Source organism: Rhinoderma darwinii, chromosome 4 (genome assembly GCF_050947455.1).
Source record: "Rhinoderma darwinii isolate aRhiDar2 chromosome 4, aRhiDar2.hap1, whole genome shotgun sequence".
In the NCBI taxonomy this organism is placed as follows: domain Eukaryota; kingdom Metazoa; phylum Chordata; class Amphibia; order Anura; family Rhinodermatidae; genus Rhinoderma; species Rhinoderma darwinii.
In genome coordinates this window covers 398,551,835-398,570,854 of record NC_134690.1, presented here as the reverse complement: position 1 = coordinate 398,570,854, position 19,020 = coordinate 398,551,835, and the positions used below count along the sequence as shown (strand labels likewise).

At 39.6% G+C, this 19,020-nt stretch overlaps 1 protein-coding gene across 1 annotated transcript in view; it reads right to left on the bottom strand.

Moving 5' to 3' along the window:
- XDH (xanthine dehydrogenase) overlaps positions 1 to 7,291 on the bottom strand; it is a 118,679-nt gene extending 111,388 nt beyond the window's left edge. The window contains exons 1-2 of the mRNA XM_075863435.1: positions 7,158 to 7,291; positions 778 to 835 (exon numbers count right to left, since the gene is read on the bottom strand). Of these exons, the coding sequence (XP_075719550.1) occupies positions 778 to 835; positions 7,158 to 7,235 (136 nt within the window). The 5' untranslated portion in view covers positions 7,236 to 7,291. The remainder of the gene's footprint in view (positions 1 to 777; positions 836 to 7,157) is intronic.
- Positions 7,292 to 19,020: the final 11,729 nt, after the last annotated feature.

Genomic DNA, 19,020 nt, shown 5'->3' with positions numbered 1-19,020 from the left:
CTGCAATAGAAATGTATTGCAGTATATTTAAATTTTTACTCTGCTGGAGGCATGGCTTAGCAGAGACAGAGAGAAAGCAGACCCATTGGCCTTCATTAGACAACCATCGGCACCCCCGATTGCATTGCGTGGGGGGGGGGGGCGTTGGGCTGTCGGAGGCCGTCCACCTGGGTTTTTGAATGAAGGACATTTATGACGTATCCATAGGATACGTCATGAATGTCAGATAGAGTCGTATCCCAGTTCAGTTCTATGGGAGTTACGGAAACAGCGTTTCCGTAACTCGACCATGTAATCATTAAGTGACCTGGAGAACACAAAGCTAGAACGGGGTTTAGGGGGCCCCGTTCTAGAGATAGGTGAGGGTCCCAGAGGTGGGACCCGCATCTATCTGACATTTATGACATATCCTGTGGATATGTCATAAATGTCCTTCATAGGAAAACCCCTATAGATGCAGCGGTCGCTATTGACCCCGGCATTTAAGTAGTTAAACGGCCAGGAACAGCGCAATCACTGTTCAGCATATCAGCTGTAAAACACAGCTGACACCTGCAGTTTTTCAAACGGGCGAGTGAGCCCGCTCCAAACATCACCCCCCTCGTTGGGTTGGGAAGGGGTTAATTAAGGTCAGGGGGTCTGGCGCAGACGGGTCGCTTGACTGCCGACTATAAGACGCAGGGAGTTTTTAGCAAGATTTATTCTTGCGATAAACTGTGTCTTATAGTCCGAAAAATATGTTATGTTACCCCTTGAATATACAAAAAACATGGATACATTTCCTTCGAAGGTAAGTCAATAAAGTCATATTAGGATCAGCATTTTTCTCGATAACCTGCAAAAAAGATAAAAATGTATAAGAAAGTGCGTTCAAAAGAGGAATGTGAATAGGCATACACTGAACTTGTAGAGGGATCCCACACTATGCCATGTAGTATATATGATTCCTGTTCAGAGTAGTGTACAAATGACATTGTATCATAAAAGGTCTACACGCCACCTGCTGGTCATACGAAGTACTGCACACAGTCTATAATACATAGTATATAGTACATTAAAGGGGTATTACAGTCAAATGTATCTATGGCATATCTGCAGGTGAGGTGGGGGTCCTAGAATCAGGCTGGGGTACTTAGCTATTTCTTTACCGCACATAGAACATAATGGAGACAGATAGCTCTCTATTGCTACTCCTCCTCTGCTGGCTGTCACAGAATATGCCCTCACTGCCAGATTCAGCCCTCATTGAATTACCTGAGATCCTATAATGCACAGCACTCTGATGAAGTGCATTGTGGGAAATGTGTTTTGCTACAATCAGATTACTACACGTTACGTTAATTTTTCCTCCCACAATGCACCACAACGGAGCATGTTTTGCACCGATACTGAACCAGCAAGAGGTAAAAATGAGATATGAGGTTGAGATAATACCAGCAGAATTTTGAATGCAGCTCTGGATGTGACTGGAGTATATGACCTGATGTAATAGGATCAGTTAGTCAAAATCATATGTAAATTTAAACCGTAAAATAATATTACAAAGCGGAACTGGGCTTTGTGTAAGACAGTCTCTAAGGAGATGCCGTTATAAAACTTAAGATTAATTGTTTTGGCGGCGCTTTCTGTTTGCGTTACCAATCTTGGCTCCATATTTGCAAATATTTCCACAGAAAAGGAAATGGTGTGCCGTCTTTGTGTAAAGTGAATGGATCCATAAACACAATTATTGTCTTTATTTTTATAGTTTTAGTTCCTTGAGTTATTATTGAGGTGTCTGCCGCCTGTAAACATCTCGTGGAGGAAAGAGCGGCCTGTTCATCCTCTAAAGAGGCGCCGCCATCGCCTCCCTTCCCATCTAGTGTCCATAGGGGTCCAGCACAGGATATTTCATGCTATGCGAGCTCCGCGAGGGTTAAATACATGAGACGTCTGTGATTGGCTGAGAAGTCTTAGGGATCCTAATTAACATAAGGCGGGCACTCTCCCATCCAAATCCAGGGTAGATTCCCTAAGATTAATGGGGTTTCTGTTTTTTTGTAAATAAAACTTATTCATTGTATAAATAACTTTTTACTATATTTTCTATATCAATTCCCCACCATTTCAACATCTCTGTTTGCTGTTAGTGAATGGAAACAGACAATGTTTACATTCCGAAGCTAAAAACCTGTGCAAACCGAATACTTCTTAGACCACGTTCAGACGTGGCGGAATTGCTGTTGAATTCCACTGCGAATAGTTCGCAGTGGAATTCTGCAGCAGCCGTTTTTTTCATTTCTTTCTATACATTTTTAGGAAAGTTAGTTCAGACGTTGGGGAGAATAACTGTGCGGAATTTAGGTTGCGGTGCAGAATTTTCCCTCCGCAGCAGCTCATGACGTTGCGGAGAAGAAGCGGAATTTCACTGCAGATTTCAGCCTTTGCAAAGCAAAAACTGAAATCTGTGGCAAGTCCGCTGTGATATCTGCAGCGTCTGAATTACCTGTCAAATATTGAAATGTTGCTGCAGATTCGTTGCGTAATTGCCCCGAATCTGCACCAACATTTGTAGCGGAAAAATTCTGCCACGTGTGAACATGGCCTTACAGCTGCTTGGTTTGTTACAATGTTTCAGTGCAGATATGAGTTATCACCCTGGAGTCCAGGACAGGAGAGAGATTTGTGCTGCTGCTTTCATCTGTGCACACTGCACAGGCTGCACTCAGTGGCGTAACTACCGCGGTAGCAGCCGTAGCGAATGCTACGGGGCCAGTGGCTTGAGGGGGCCCGTGATGCCAGCCAACACGCCCCCTCCCATATGCCCGGTGGCGCCACTAGCACCGGAGGGGGCCCCGGTGCTAGCGACAGCCAAATACATGCATTAGCGCTGAATGGCTGGGCATGTTCCCGACCATTCAGCTCCTTACAATGACGCTGATTGGCTAGCGGTGCAATGCTTACGTGCTTGAAAGGCGCTGATTGACGGGGCAAGTCATTCTGCCCCGCCAATGAGTATCATTGAACGACGCTCAGCTCCAGCAGACCCGCTCAGAAGAGAGCAGATCTGCATTGCCAGCGAACAGCGTGGGAACGGGATCATGTGGGTATGTAAAGTTTTTTGTTTTTTTCTCATAAAACTGTGACTGGCATTATCTATAGTGGAGGCTTTATCTACAAGGGGGGTCGTCTATATGTGGGCCACTATATACAGGGGGGTCTATATGTGGGGATGTGGGGCACAATCTACAGGGGGGGTCTATGTGTGGGAATGTGGGGCACTATATACAGGGTGGTCTATATGTGGGGCACTATATACAGGGTGGTCTATATGTGGGGCACTATATACAGGGGGAGCTATATGTGAGACACTATACAGGGGTGGGCTATATGTAGAGCACTATCTATAGGGGAGCTAATTTTTAGGGCACTTTCTATAGGGGTGGGCTATATGTGGGACACTATATACAGGGGTGGGTTACCTGTGGGGCACTAGCTACAGGATGGCTATATGTAGGGCACTGTCTACAGCGGTGGGCTATATATGGGACACTATATACAGGGGGAGCTATATGTGATGCTATAAACAGTGGTGGGCTATACGTGGAGCACTAGCTATAAGGGAAGCTATATGTAGGGCAGCACGGTGGCTCAGTGGTTAGCACTATTGCCTTGCAGCTCTGGAGTTCATATGTGGGCACTATCTACAGGGACTTCTATGTAGGTCACTATCTACAGAGGCTCTATGGTGGTCACTATCTACAGGGGGCACGATGTGTGTGTGTGTGTGTGTGTGTGTGTGTGTGTGTGTGTGTGTATGGGACACAGTGTATGGTACTATTATAATTAAGGACAAAATGTATGGCGCTATTATAGTTAGAGGTGCAGTGTATGGCGCTTTGTTATATTTAGAGGTGTTGAGAATTTTAACTTCGTTTATAGATGCAGAATTGTCTTAAAAGTGAGAAGCTGAAGATATCTGAGCGGAAAACTGCAGAAGTGGGTCATGGTCGGTAGAAATCCATCATAGATGTCTGGACCGGAGGGAGAAGAAAATAACTAGAATCTGAGACGTCACCGGTGAGTCACTTAATGTAAATTCTTATTCTGCCTCTAATCAGCACTGTAGTCACTGTATGATCTGTAGCGAGATGATGGATGGAATGATTTTTTTTTTGGTGAAACAGCATCTCCCAGCATATCTTTACCATTGTTCAGGCCATGCTGGGAGCTGTAGTTTTACGCCGTACAAACCTATATGGCAGGGGTTGCACTAAATTGAGCTGTATTTGTTCTGGTGTTGTATATATGTACTGATTTTGGTTCTGATGCTGTATGTAAGTACTGAGCTTGGTTCTGGTGCCTTATATACATATGAGATTGGTTTTGGTGCTGTATATATGTAATGAGTTTGGTTCTGTGGAAGTATATATGTACTGAGATTGGTTCTGGTGCTGTATTTATGTACTGAGGTTGGTTCTGGTGCTGTATATATGTATGGGCTTTGTTCTGGTGCTGTATATATGTATGGGCTTGGTTCTAGTGCTGTATTTATGTACTGAGGTTTGTTCTGGTGCTGTATATATGTATGGGCTTGGTTCTAGTGCTGTATTTATGTACTGATCTTGGTTGTGGTACTGTATGTATGTACTGTGCTTTGTTCTGGTGCTGTATATATGTACTAAGCTTTGTTCTGGTGCTGTATTTATGTACTGAGCTTTGTTCTGGTGCTGTATTTATGTACTGAGCTTGGTTGTGGTGCTGTATATATGTCAGAGCTTGGTTCTAGATCTGTAATTATATCGGATATATTTATAATAACAAAATTGCAGGGCAGATGGAATTGTTCTCAATTCATTGTATATTTCATTGGAATCTGTCAGGTAGTTTTAACCCCTTGAACCGCCACCATGCGGTAATACATGACCTGACAATATTTCCAAACATTCGCTTGTATGTTTTTTTCAGATGCAGCAAAATCCTTTAAATCCACTTTTAAAACGTCACACACTATAGGCTAATTACTCATTAGAGGGTCATGGGGCGGTGCCGCTATCCTGTAGAGTCACAAAGTCCTGCCTCAAAACCCACCTTTCCATGTTTGTGTGACATCTCCCTGGCTGACACAACTTTTTTACATGTACCATTGCGAAGTTGCACTATACACAAGGGGGGGGGGGCAGTGTGGCACTATACACAAAGAGGGGCTGTGTGGCACTATACACAAGGGGGGCTGTGTGGCACTGTACACAAGGGGGAGCTGTGTGGCACTATACACAAAGGGGGCTGTGTAGCACTATACAAAAGGGGGAGCTGTGTGGCACTATTTACAAGGGGGAGGGCTGTGGCTCTATCTACAGGGGGCTGAGTGTGGCGCAATCTACAGGGGTCTGTGTGTGGGACTATCTACTAAGGGGGGGCTGTGCTGCACTTTCTACTAAGGGGGGCTGTGTGGCACTATATACAAGGGAGGGGGCTGTGTGGCACTATATACAGTGGGAGCTGTATAGCGCTATATACAGTGGGGGCTTTATGGCGATATCTACAGGGGGGCTATATGGCACTATCTACAAGGGTGAGGTGGGGGCGCTATCTACAAATGGGGTGTGACACTGTCTATAGGCGGGGCTATATAGCACTGTCTACAGGGGGGCTGTATGGCACTTTCTACAGGGGGCACTATTTATAAGGGGAGCTGCTTGTGGCACCCTGGGGGGGCCCCGGTCAAGAGTTTGCTATGGGGCCCAGTCTTTCCTAGTCACACCCCTGGCTGCGCTGATAAATTGTAACAAGACAGTCATATGCCTCTGGTGCTGCTGTGTTTTGCAGTGGTGTTGTAGCTTTCCACATTGATAGATAGGGAATACAGGGACTTCAAGCAGCGGGGACCCCCTAAGATCAGTTCACCTTATAGAAGGATCCTACACTAGACAACTATTTCATTTAAATTTATATATAGTATTATATACTGTTCTAAGTAGTTGTAAGTTCATGTCATTTATACTTATATAATATATATTCTTAGAAAAATTTAATGCAAAAATTTAACACAGATTTTTAAAACAAAAATGGCAAAAATTGATACAAACTTTCTGTCAATAAATAATTGTCTTTATATTAATGAGGCTCAATGCAATATCATGTAACCAGTTTCGTTTAAAAAAATGCAATCAGGTCTAATGCACACGACCGTTGTGGTTTTACGGGCTGCAAAACCACGGATCCGTTGCCGTTTGTCTGCAAAAAATCTGTTGTTGTGCATCCAAGTGTCATCAGGATACATGGAATGATTTCACCAGTTTGTGAAGCCGTAAATCCGGACAGGAAAATGACTTGTCCTGAGTTTTTTTGCACCGGACTCACGGCCATCACACAGATCCGTGAAAAGCACGTTCGTGGGCATGGGGCCATAGGAATGAATCTATTATCTGCAAAAATGTACTTAAAAAAAATATATCAATTTTTTTAACCTTTTTACCATTCTCAAAAAATACTAATTTATGATTGTGACTGTACATTAATTCGGCTTATTGCAATATCACGATATTCATTCATCAAAAATGCCATAACGAAAATAAAAATGCAATTAAATACAAAAATAGATCATTTTAAAAATGTTGACTATTTTTTCCTTTTTTTGCATTTGCAAAAAAACAACAAATCTTAATTGACTGTATATTAAATCAGCGTATTGCAATACCATGTTACTATTTACTTTTTTTTTAAAAACGCAATTAAATAAAAAAAATACAAAAACTACAAAAATATTTAAAAATGCAATTATATGAAAATGAAAAAAAACATTGTTTTGCCATTTTTTAATAATTTTTTTAAATCTTTTTTCTTATTCACAAAAAGTACTCATTTATAATTGTGACTGTACATTAATTCAGCTTATTGCAATATCACGATATTCATTCATCAAAAATACAATAAAAACAAAAAATAAAAATGCAATTAAATAAAAAAATAGATAATTTAAAAAATGTTGACTTTATTTTTTCCTTTTTTCGCATTTGCAAAAAAAAAAAAAACAAATCTTAATTGACTGTATATTAAGTCCGTTTATTGCCATACCGTGTTACTAATTTACTTTAAAAAAAACTACAATTAAATACAAAAAATTACAAAAATAACAAAAATATTTAAAAATGCAATAAATTATTTTTGTTTTTTACCTTTTTCCCATTCACAAAAAATATCAGTTCATCGGGCATATTGTGCGGATCCTGAGTTTCCTGCTGAATTTTAACCATCACTGCAGCAGATGTGAAATTAGTCAACGCCAGAACACAGATCAGCAGTACATGAGTCCTCAGGCACAGAGTGTACGTAATAAGTGAACGGGCAGATACTACTCTTCATAGTATCTAAATGTCATTTGACTGGGGAGGGGCAGACCGGCCCACAATGGGAACCAATGATCTCGCATGACAAAGTTCTTTTCCAGGCTCTGCCAGTCTCATTCAATTCGAGATGCTCCTTACCATGGCGGCACGCTCATCTGCCCCATTTTCACGGGGTCTCCACTATAGAGAATCAGTTTTCTGGACTTTGTGAAATACTCCTGACAAGGCTGAGACATCAACTCAAATAACTTTTTGTCAATGCAACAATAGGGACTCACAGGTCACCCTGAAAATATATTTGTTCACCGATTTTCCGGATCTGGCCGTAGCCATCAGCTGATTGACCCGTTTTTTTTTGGGGAAAGAGGGTCGCTACACAATGTAATGCGTTATCCGGACAGTCGCGGTCTGAACCGATTAGTGTAGGTCATTCTATAGTTGTGTTGTGGGGGTTAGACAGAAGAGTTGACCCAAAGTTGGCCAGGGAGGAGAATTGCCTGGTCCCCCCCAATGGCAAGATGGACGCTTCTATTCATTGTGAGCAGTAACGTTTTAACCCCCTAGAGCAAGCAGATCGGGTGTTATCACACAAGGGTTGTATCCTTTGCAGCCTGAATGTATGAAAAAGGTTTAGAAAACCCATTTCCAAATATTCTATTGAGGAATTCCGAGTTCCCCCATTCAGGACCTTCATCTATTTGACAGAGAAAAGAGTGGTTATAAAGAGTGTCTCTACCTGGAGGACCCATCATGTCTGTGCGTTACACAGACAAGCTATTGATTTAAAGGAGAACTGTAATTCTTTGATTTCCCTGTGGTGGCGCTGCAGGAAAGGCGAGCACCTGCGGCTGGGTTCTTCCCAGATCACAACTGATCAATGGGTTCCCAGGAGCGAGACACCCTGGCAACAACTTATCGTCAGTGCCTCTTTTTTGGGGTGGGGGTCAGGGACAAAATGGCACACCATTGGGATTTTCTGAGGGGATGCATGGAAGTCTAGGAGGACCAAAAGTAGGCAGATCACAATTATTATTCTTTCCCCTAAGGACAGGGTGTTAGCCCTGCTGCCTGCAATGACAGTCCAAAGAATATTTTTATTTGATGGGTTGACAGTCAAATGCCTATGAAAAGCAGCACTTGGGATTCTGAGATGTGCTCCAAGCCAGTGTCCCTTCTCTACCCCCACACAAGATGTAAGATGCCAACCCAGTGAACTATATCCTAAAAATTTATTTAGACCTAGTCCTGCTCACACAGCTGCAGTTCGTTACAATGTATCAGTGCAGGTAAGCACTGAGACAGGGGAGAGATTTGTGCTGCTACTGCTTTGCTTTCTCTACACTGATACAATGTAAGAAACCAAAAGCTGTGTAAAAGCAGAACTGGGCTTCTATATCACTGAATGGAACCAATCAATTTTCCATTCACTGACAGCAAGAAGACATCTTTAAAACGGTGAGGAATCAAAACACAAAGTATTTTAAAAAGTTACAAAACTTCTCATTATGCAATAAATAGTTTTTTACGGCTGGAAAACCCCTTTCACTGCTATCTTTATTGCGCCGATAAGACACCATGAAATTATTTTTGGCAAAGCACCAAATGTAGATGTGAAAACACCTTGGCGTGCAGCGGGGCAGAGTCTCTTTTTTGAGCTCTCACAGCACGGGTGGAATTTTATTTGTATTTAATTATTTTCGTTATGTAATAGCGCCCAGTCTATACTTTTGCCAAAGTGAAGTCATCCATGGTGACGTTTAATGAATATTTATCCAGCCCTGGCACAACGTGTCTTGTTTAGCACCCACCATGGCACGGTGACACCAATTCTAAAAACGCACACATGGATTTTGTTGGATAAACAATCCCGGACAGTAAGTTAATTATTGATGAGGAGTTTGTGATCTGTGATTATTTACATGAGATCCACACAGCGTCTGGCAACTGACAGGGTCCAAAATGTGTCCTGTAGAAATTACTACTCCAGGAGACTCCATAACTATACATGCAGCATTACTTATTTTGTGCCCCAGTTTTGTGCACCGTTGCAACCCTACAATGGGACCTGTTCATGCTGGGCTTCCTGGTTCATGAATATAATGGCAGATGCACAGTGAACACTGACACTTAGGGCATGGCCCCAGGTGGCGTATTTCCTCCGCAACTGTCCGCATCTATGCCGCACAGAATCTGCGTTGCAGATTCTGTTGCGGATCTGCCCAAAATGTGCAGTAAATTGATGCGGACTGGCCGCTGCGTATTGAGGGGAAAGTACTTCCCTTCTCTCTATCAGTGCAGGATAGAGAGAAGGGCCAGCACTTTCCCTAGTGAAAGTAAAAGAATTTCATACTTACCAGCCGTTGTCTTGGTGACGCGTCCCTCTTTCGGCATCCAGCCCGACCTCCCTGGATGACGTGGCAGTCCATGTGACCGCTGCAGCCTGTGATTGGCCTGTGATTGGCTGCAGCCGTCACTTGGACTGAAACGTCATCCTGGGAGGCCGGACTGGAGGAAGAAGCAGGGAGTTCTGGGTAAGTATGAACGTCTTTTTTTTTTTTACAGGTTGCTGTATATTGGGAACGGTAGTCACTGTCCAGGGTGCTGAAACAGTTACTGCCGATCGCTTAACTCTTTCAGCACCCTGGACAGTGACTATTTACTGACGTCGCCTAGCAACGCTCCCGTAATTACGGGAGCCCCATTGACTTCCTCAGTCTGGCTGTAGACCTAGAAATACATAGGTCCAGCCAGAATGAAGAAATGTCATGTTAGTAAAACCAATACGCATCCGCAGCACACATAACATGTACATGACAGCTGCGGACTTCATTGCGGAATTTTGACTCTCCATTGAAGTCAATGGAGAAATTCCGCAATGAGTCCGCAACAAGTCCGCCACACGTCCGCAACAACCATTGTATGCTGCGGACACCAAATTCCGCACCGCAGCCTATGCTCCGCAGCGGAATTGTCCGCAACGTGTAAACGAACCCAACTAAAAAGCTGTGGAAGACAATGGAGAAACGTGTACGCTGGGGATTTCCGCTGCGGACTGTCCGCAGCGGAATTCCAGAGCAATTCCGCCACGTCTGATCATGCCCTAAAAACGAGTCAAAGTTTATATGACGTTTTGGTCTGTAAAAAGCTAGGAGAAAAGCACTAAAGGAAGCCATAAGAAGAGTAGATATTTCAAAAGAATTTAACTACTATAATACTGCCCCTATATACAAGAATATAACTACTATAATACTGCCTCCTATATACAAGAATATAACTACTATAATACTGCCCCCTATATACAAGAATATAACTACTATAATACTGCCCCTATATACAAGAATATAACACTATAATACTGCCCCTATATACAAGAATATAACTACTATAATACTGCCCCTATATACAAGAATATAACTACTATAATACTTCTCCTATATACAAGAATATAACTACTATAATACTGCTCCTATATACAAGAATATAACTACTATAATACTGCCCCCTATATACAAGAATATAACTACTATAATACTTCTCCTATATACAAGAATATAACTACTATAATACTGCTCCCTATATACAAGATTATAACTACTATAATACTGCCCCCATATATACAAGAATATAACTACTATAATACTGCCCCTATATACAAGAATATAACTACTATAATACTGCTCCCTATATACAAGATTATAACTACTATAATACTGCCCCCTATATACAAGAATATAACTACTATAATACTGCCCCTATATACAAGAATATAACTACTATAATACTGCTCCCTATATACAAGATTATAACTACTATAATACTGCTCCTATATACAAGAATATAACTACTATAATACTGCTCTTATATACAAGAATATAACTACTATAATACTGCTCCTATATACAAGAATATAACTACTATAATACTGCCCCTATATACAAGAATATAACTACTATAATACTGCTCCTATATACAAGAATATAACTACTATAATACTGCCCCTCTATACAGAAATATAGCTACTATAATACTGCCCCCTATATACAAGAATATAACTACTATAATACTTCCCCTTATGTACAAGAATATAACTACTATAATACTGCTCCTATATACAAGAATATAACTACTAAAATACTGCCCCTATATACAAGAATATAACTACTATAATACTGCCCCCTATATACAAGAATCTAACTACTATAATACTGCTCCTATATACAAGAATATAACTACTATAATACTGCTCCTATATACAAGAATATAACTACTATAATACTGCCCCTATATACAAGAATATAACTACTATAATACTGCCCCCTATATACAAGAATCTAACTACTATAATACTGCTCCTATATACAAGAATATAACTACTATAATACTGCACCCTATATACAAAAATATATAACTACTATAATACTGCCCACATATACGAAAATATATAACTACTATAATACTGCCCCTATATACAAGAATATAACTACTGTAATACTGCCCCCTATGTACAAGAATATAACTACTATAATACTGCTCCTATATACAAGAATATAACTACTAAAATACTGCCCCTATATACAAGAATATAACTACTATAATACTGCCCCCTATATACAAGAAACTAACTACTATAATACTGCTCCTATATACAAGAATATAACTACTATAATACTGCTCCTATATACAAGAATATAACTACTAAAATACTGCCACTATATACAAGAATATAACTACTATAATACTGCCCCCTATATACAAGAAACTAACTACTATAATACTGCTCCTATATACAAGAATATAACTACTATAATACTGCTCCTATATACAAGAATATTACTACTATAATACCGCCCCTATATACAAGAATAGAACTACTATAATACTGCCTCTATATACAAGAATATAACTACTATAATACTGCCTCCTATATACAAGAATATAACTACTATAATACTGCTCCTATATACAGGAATATAACTACTATAATACTGATCTCCTATATACAAGAATATAACTACTATAATACCGCCCCTATATACAAGAATAGAACTACTATAATACTGCCCCTATATACTAGAATATAACTACTATAATACTGCCCCTATATACAAGGATATAACTACTATAATACTGCTCCTATATACAAGAATATAACTACTATAATACTGCTCCCTATATACAAGAATATAACTACTATAATACTGCTCCTATATACAAGAATATAACTACTATAATACCGCCCCTATATACAAGAATAGAACTACTATAATACTGCCCCTATATACAAGAATATAACTACTATAATACTGCCCCTATATACAAGGATATAACTACTATAATACTGCTCCTATATACAAGAATATAACTACTATAATACTGCTCCCTATATACAAGAATATAACTACTATAATACTGCTCCTATATACAAGAATATAACTACTATAATACCGCCCCTATATACAAGAATAGAACTACTATAATACTGCCCCTATATACAAGAATATAACTACTATAATACTGCCCCTATATACAAGGATATAACTACTATAATACTGCTCCTATATACAAGAATATAACTACTATAATACTGCTCCTATATACAAGAATATAACTACTATAATACTGCTCTTATATACAAGAATATAACTACTATAATACTGCCTCTATATACAAGAATATAACTACTATAATACTGCCTCCTATATACAAGAATATAACTACTATAATACTGCTCCTATACACAGGAATATAACTACTATAATACTGCTCCTATATACAAGAATATAACTACTATAATACTGCTCCCTATATACAAGAATAACTACTATAATACTGCCCCCTATGTACAAGAATATAACTACTATAATACTGTTCCTATATACAAGAATATAACTACTATAATACTGCCCCCTATATACAAGAATATAACTACTATAATACTGCCCCCTATATACAAGAATATAACTACTATAATACTGCTCCCTATATACAAGAATATAACTACTATAATACTGCTCCCTATATGCAAGAATATAACTACTATAATACTGCCCCTATATACAAGAATATAACTACTATAATACTGCCCCTATATACAAGAATATAACTACTATAATACTGCTCATATATACAAGAATAGAGCTACTATAATACTGCTCCTATATACATGAATATAACTACTATAATACTGCTCCTATATAAAAGAATATAACTACTATAATACTGCCCCTATATACAAGAATATAACTACTATAATACTGCTCCTATATACAAGAATATAACTACTATAATACTGCCCCTCTATACAAAAATATAGCTACTATAATACTGCCCCCTATATACAAGAATATAACTACTATAATACTTCCCCTTATGTACAAGAATATAACTACTATAATACTGCTCCTATATACAAGAATATAACTACTAAAATACTGCCCCTATATACAAGAATATAACTACTATAATACTGCCCCCTATATACAAGAATCTAACTACTATAATACTGCTCCTATATACAAGAATATAACTACTATAATACTGCTCCTATATACAAGAATATAACTACTATAATACTGCCCCTATATACAAGAATATAACTACTATAATACTGCCCCCTATATACAAGAATCTAACTACTATAATACTGCTCCTATATACAAGAATATAACTACTATAATACTGCACCCTATATACAAAAATATATAACTACTATAATAATGCCCACATATACGAAAATATATAACTACTATAATACTGCCCCTATATACAAGAATATAACTACTGTAATACTGCCCCCTATGTACAAGAATATAACTACTATAATACTGCTCCTATATACAAGAATATAACTACTAAAATACTGCCCCTATATACAAGAATATAACTACTATAATACTGCCCCCTATATACAAGAAACTAACTACTATAATACTGCTCCTATATACAAGAATATAACTACTATAATACTGCTCCTATATACAAGAATATAACTACTAAAATACTGCCCCTATATACAAGAATATAACTACTATAATACTGCCCCCTATATACAAGAAACTAACTACTATAATACTGCTCCTATATACAAGAATATAACTACTATAATACTGCTCCTATATACAAGAATATTACTACTATAATACCGCCCCTATATACAAGAATAGAACTACTATAATACTGCCTCTATATACAAGAATATAACTACTATAATACTGCCTCCTATATACAAGAATATAACTACTATAATACTGCTCCTATATACAAGAATATAACTACTAAAATACTGCCCCTATATACAAGAATATAACTACTATAATACTGCCCCCTATATACAAGAAACTAACTACTATAATACTGCTCCTATATACAAGAATATAACTACTATAATACTGCTCCTATATACAAGAATATTACTACTATAATACCGCCCCTATATACAAGAATAGAACTACTATAATACTGCCTCTATATACAAGAATATAACTACTATAATACTGCCTCCTATATACAAGAATATAACTACTATAATACTGCTCCTATATACAGCAATATAACTACTATAATACTGATCTCCTATATACAAGAATATAACTACTATAATACCGCCCCTATATACAAGAATAGAACTACTATAATACTGCCCCTATATACTAGAATATAACTACTATAATACTGCCCCTATATACAAGGATATAACTACTATAAGGGCATGACCACACGTGGCGGATTTCCTCCGCAACTGTCCGCATCAATGCCGCACAGAATCTGCGTTGTAGATTCTGCTGCGGATCTGCACAAAATGTGCAGTACATTGATGCGGACTAGCTGCTGCGGACTGCGGGAAAAGTGCTTCCCTTCTCCCTATCAGTGCAGGATAGAGAGAAGGGACAGCACTTTCCCTAGTGAAAGTAAACGATTTTCATACTTACCGGCCGTTGTCTTGGTGACGCGTCCCTCTTTCGGCATCCAGCCCGACCTCCCTGGATGACGCGCCAGTCCATGTGACCGCTGCAGCCTGTGCTTGGCCTGTGATTGGCTGCAGCCGTCACTTAGACTGAAACGTCATCCTGGGAGGCCGGACTGGAGACAGACGCAGGGAGTTCTCGGTAAGTATGAACTTATATATTTTTTAACAGATACATGTATATTGAGATCGGTAGTCACTGTCCCGGGTGCAGAAACAGTTACTGCCGATCGCTTAACTCTTTCAGCACCCTGGACAGTGACTATTTACAGACGTCTCCTAGCAACGCTCCCGTCATTACGGGAGCCCCATTGACTTCCTCAGTCTGGCTGTAGACCTAGAAATACATAGGTCCAGCCAGAATGAAGAAATGTCATGGTAGTAAAACCAATACGCTCCGCAGCACACATAAGATCTGCGGACTTCATTGCGGAATTTTGACTCTCCATTGAAGTCAATGGAGAAATTCCGCCATGAGTCCGCCACTGCTCCGCAACAGACAGAGCATGCTGCGGACACCAAATTCCGCTCCGCAGCCTATGCTCCGCAGCGGAATTTTACGCCTCGTCTAAACGAACACTGCTAAATTAAAGTGTAAGTCAATGGACAAACGGCACCGCTGCGGATTAACGCTGCGGAGTGTCCGCAGCGGAATTTAAGTGAAATTCCGCCACGTGTGAACCCAGCCTAATACTGCTCCTATATACAAGAATATAACTACTATAATACTGCTCCCTATATACAAGAATATAACTACTATAATACTGCTCCTATATACAAGAATATAACTACTATAATACCGCCCCTATATACAAGAATAGAACTACTATAATACTGCCCCTATATACAAGAATATAACTACTATAATACTGCCCCTATATACAAGGATATAACTACTATAATACTGCTCCTATATACAAGAATATAACTACTATAATACTGCTCCCTATATACAAGAATATAACTACTATAATACTGCTCCTATATACAAGAATATAACTACTATAATACCGCCCCTATATACAAGAATAGAACTACTATAATACTGCCCCTATATACAAGAATAGAACTACTATAATACTGCCCCTATATACAAGGATATAACTACTATAATACTGCTCCTATATACAAGAATATAACTACTATAATACTGCTCCTATATACAAGAATATAACTACTATAATACTGCTCTTATATACAAGAATATAACTACTATAATACTGCCTCTATATACAAGAATATAACTACTATAATACTGCCTCCTATATACAAGAATATAACTACTATAATACTGCCCCATATATACAAGAATATAACTACTATAATACTGCCCCTATACACAAGAATATAACTACTATAATACTGCTCCTATATACAAGAATATAACTACTATAATACTACTGCCCCCTATGTACAAGAATATAACTACTATAATACTGCCCCCTATATACAAGAATATAACTACTATAATACTGCCCCCTATATACAAGAATATAACTACTATAATACTGCCCCTATATACAAGAATATAACTACTATAATACTGCCCTATATACAAGAATATAACTACTATAATACTGCTCCTATATACAAGAATATAACTACTATAATACTGCTGCCCCCTATATTCAAGAATATAACTAATAAAGCATTGAAAAATAAAGGCAGTAGGTGGTGAATTTCCCTAGACCACTCCACAATCTTGCCACAAATATGCAATGTGCTAAGTACGAACCAGCAGGATGATCAGCGCCCCCTGCACATTGTATTTTGTATGGATTTGCCGCACTGATTTACCTGTGGCAAATCTGCATTGTTATACAGTATCACTTAAGTAAATGAGATGTGATGTCGAGTAACCTCATCTACATTTAGAAGAATTTTTCTGCATAAAAATTAAAAAAATCGGCAGCATGTCAATTAGGATATATTTACAGGCAAAGTTTTTAGGCGTATGTCGGGGTGTAAATGTCTACAAACATCTGCCTATCTAATTTAATGGGAAAAACAGCATTTTGTTCAGAGAGGGCGTTTTTTTACGGCGCCATTTTAAAAAACGTGGCGCCAAAAAACGCAGTGTAAAAAGAAGACGCATGTCAGTTCTTGAGCCATTTTTTGAGCTGTTTTTCATTGTGTCGATGGAAAAACAGCTCCAAAATACATTTTCAGCCGTATTTCAGCAGTTCTTCAGCTGTTTTTCAGCCGTTTTTTACTTTATATGTGAACATAACCCATAATCTTTCGTTTTCGTGTCATAATTGTATCTAAAATCTGCCTCAAAATGTAACAAAATGCCTACGAAAAAAAGGTAGTCTGTCCATTGGTTTCCACACCTTTTTAGTTATCTTCGTGCAGACGTTGCGGATAACTCCGCTGCAGAAAATAGACTGCGGTACGGAATTTGGTGTTCGCAGCATACACTGACTGTTGTGGACTTGATGCGTACTTTGGCGGAATTGCAAAATTACGCAAAGAAATCCGCAGATGTTATGTGTGTTGCGTTGCGGATTGCTTTCACGAACAGGATATTTCATCATTCTGGCTGGACCTATGTGTTTCCAGGTCTATAGCCAGACTGGGATGGAATGTTTTAAAAGACAGCACAAAGTACTCTTCACCTGAATCCGCAACCACTAATCCGCAGCAATTTACTTCATATTTTAGGCAAAGGCGCAACGGAATCTGCAACGCAGAATATGTGCGGTATTGATGCGGACAGTGTCTGCAGAATTCCGCCACGTCTGAACATGCACTTAAGCACAATAAGGCTGGATTCACACGAGCATGTTCGGTCCGTAAAGGACGGAACGTATTTCGGCCGGAAGTCCCGGACCGAACACAGTGCAGGGAGCCGGACTCCTAGCATCATAGTTATGTATGACGCTAGGAGTCCCTGCCTCGCTGCAGGACAACTGTCCCGTACTGAAAACATGATTACAGTACGGGACAGTTGTCCGGCAGCGAGGCAGGGACTCCTAGCGTCGTACATAACTATGATGCTAGGAGCCCGGCTCCCTGCAGTGTGCTCTGTCCGGGACTTGCTGCCGAAATACGTTCTGTACTTTACGGACCAAACATGCTTGTGTGAATCCAGCCTTAGGGCATGCCCACACGTGGCGGATTTCCTCCGCAACTGTCCGCATCAATGCCGCACAGAATCTGCGTTGCAGATTCTGCGGCGGATCTGCCCAAAATGTGCAGTAAATTGATGCGGACTAGCTGCTGCGGACTGCGGTAAAAGTGCTTCCCTTCTCTCTATTATCAGTGCAGGATAGAGAGAAGGGCCAGCACTTTCCCTAGTGAAAGTAAACGAATTTCATACTTACCGGCCGTTGTCTTGGTGACGTGTCCCTCTTTCGCCATCCAGCCCGACCTCCCTGGATTACGCGGCAGTCCATGTGACCGCTGCAGCCTGTGATTGGCCTGTGATTGGCTGCAGCCTGTGATTGGCCTGTGATTGGCTGCAGCCGTCACTTGGACTGAAACGTCATCCTGGGAAGCCGGACTGGAGACAGAAGCAGGGAGTTCTCGGTAAGTATGAACTTCTATTTTTTTACAGGTTGCTGTATATTGGGATCGGTAGTCACTGTCCAGGGTGCAGAAACAGTTACTGCCGATCGCTTAACTCTTTCAGCACCCTGGACAGTGACTATTTACTGACGTCTCCTAGCAACGCTCCCGTAATTCCGGGAGCCCCATTGACTTCCTCAGTCTGGCTGTAGACCTAGA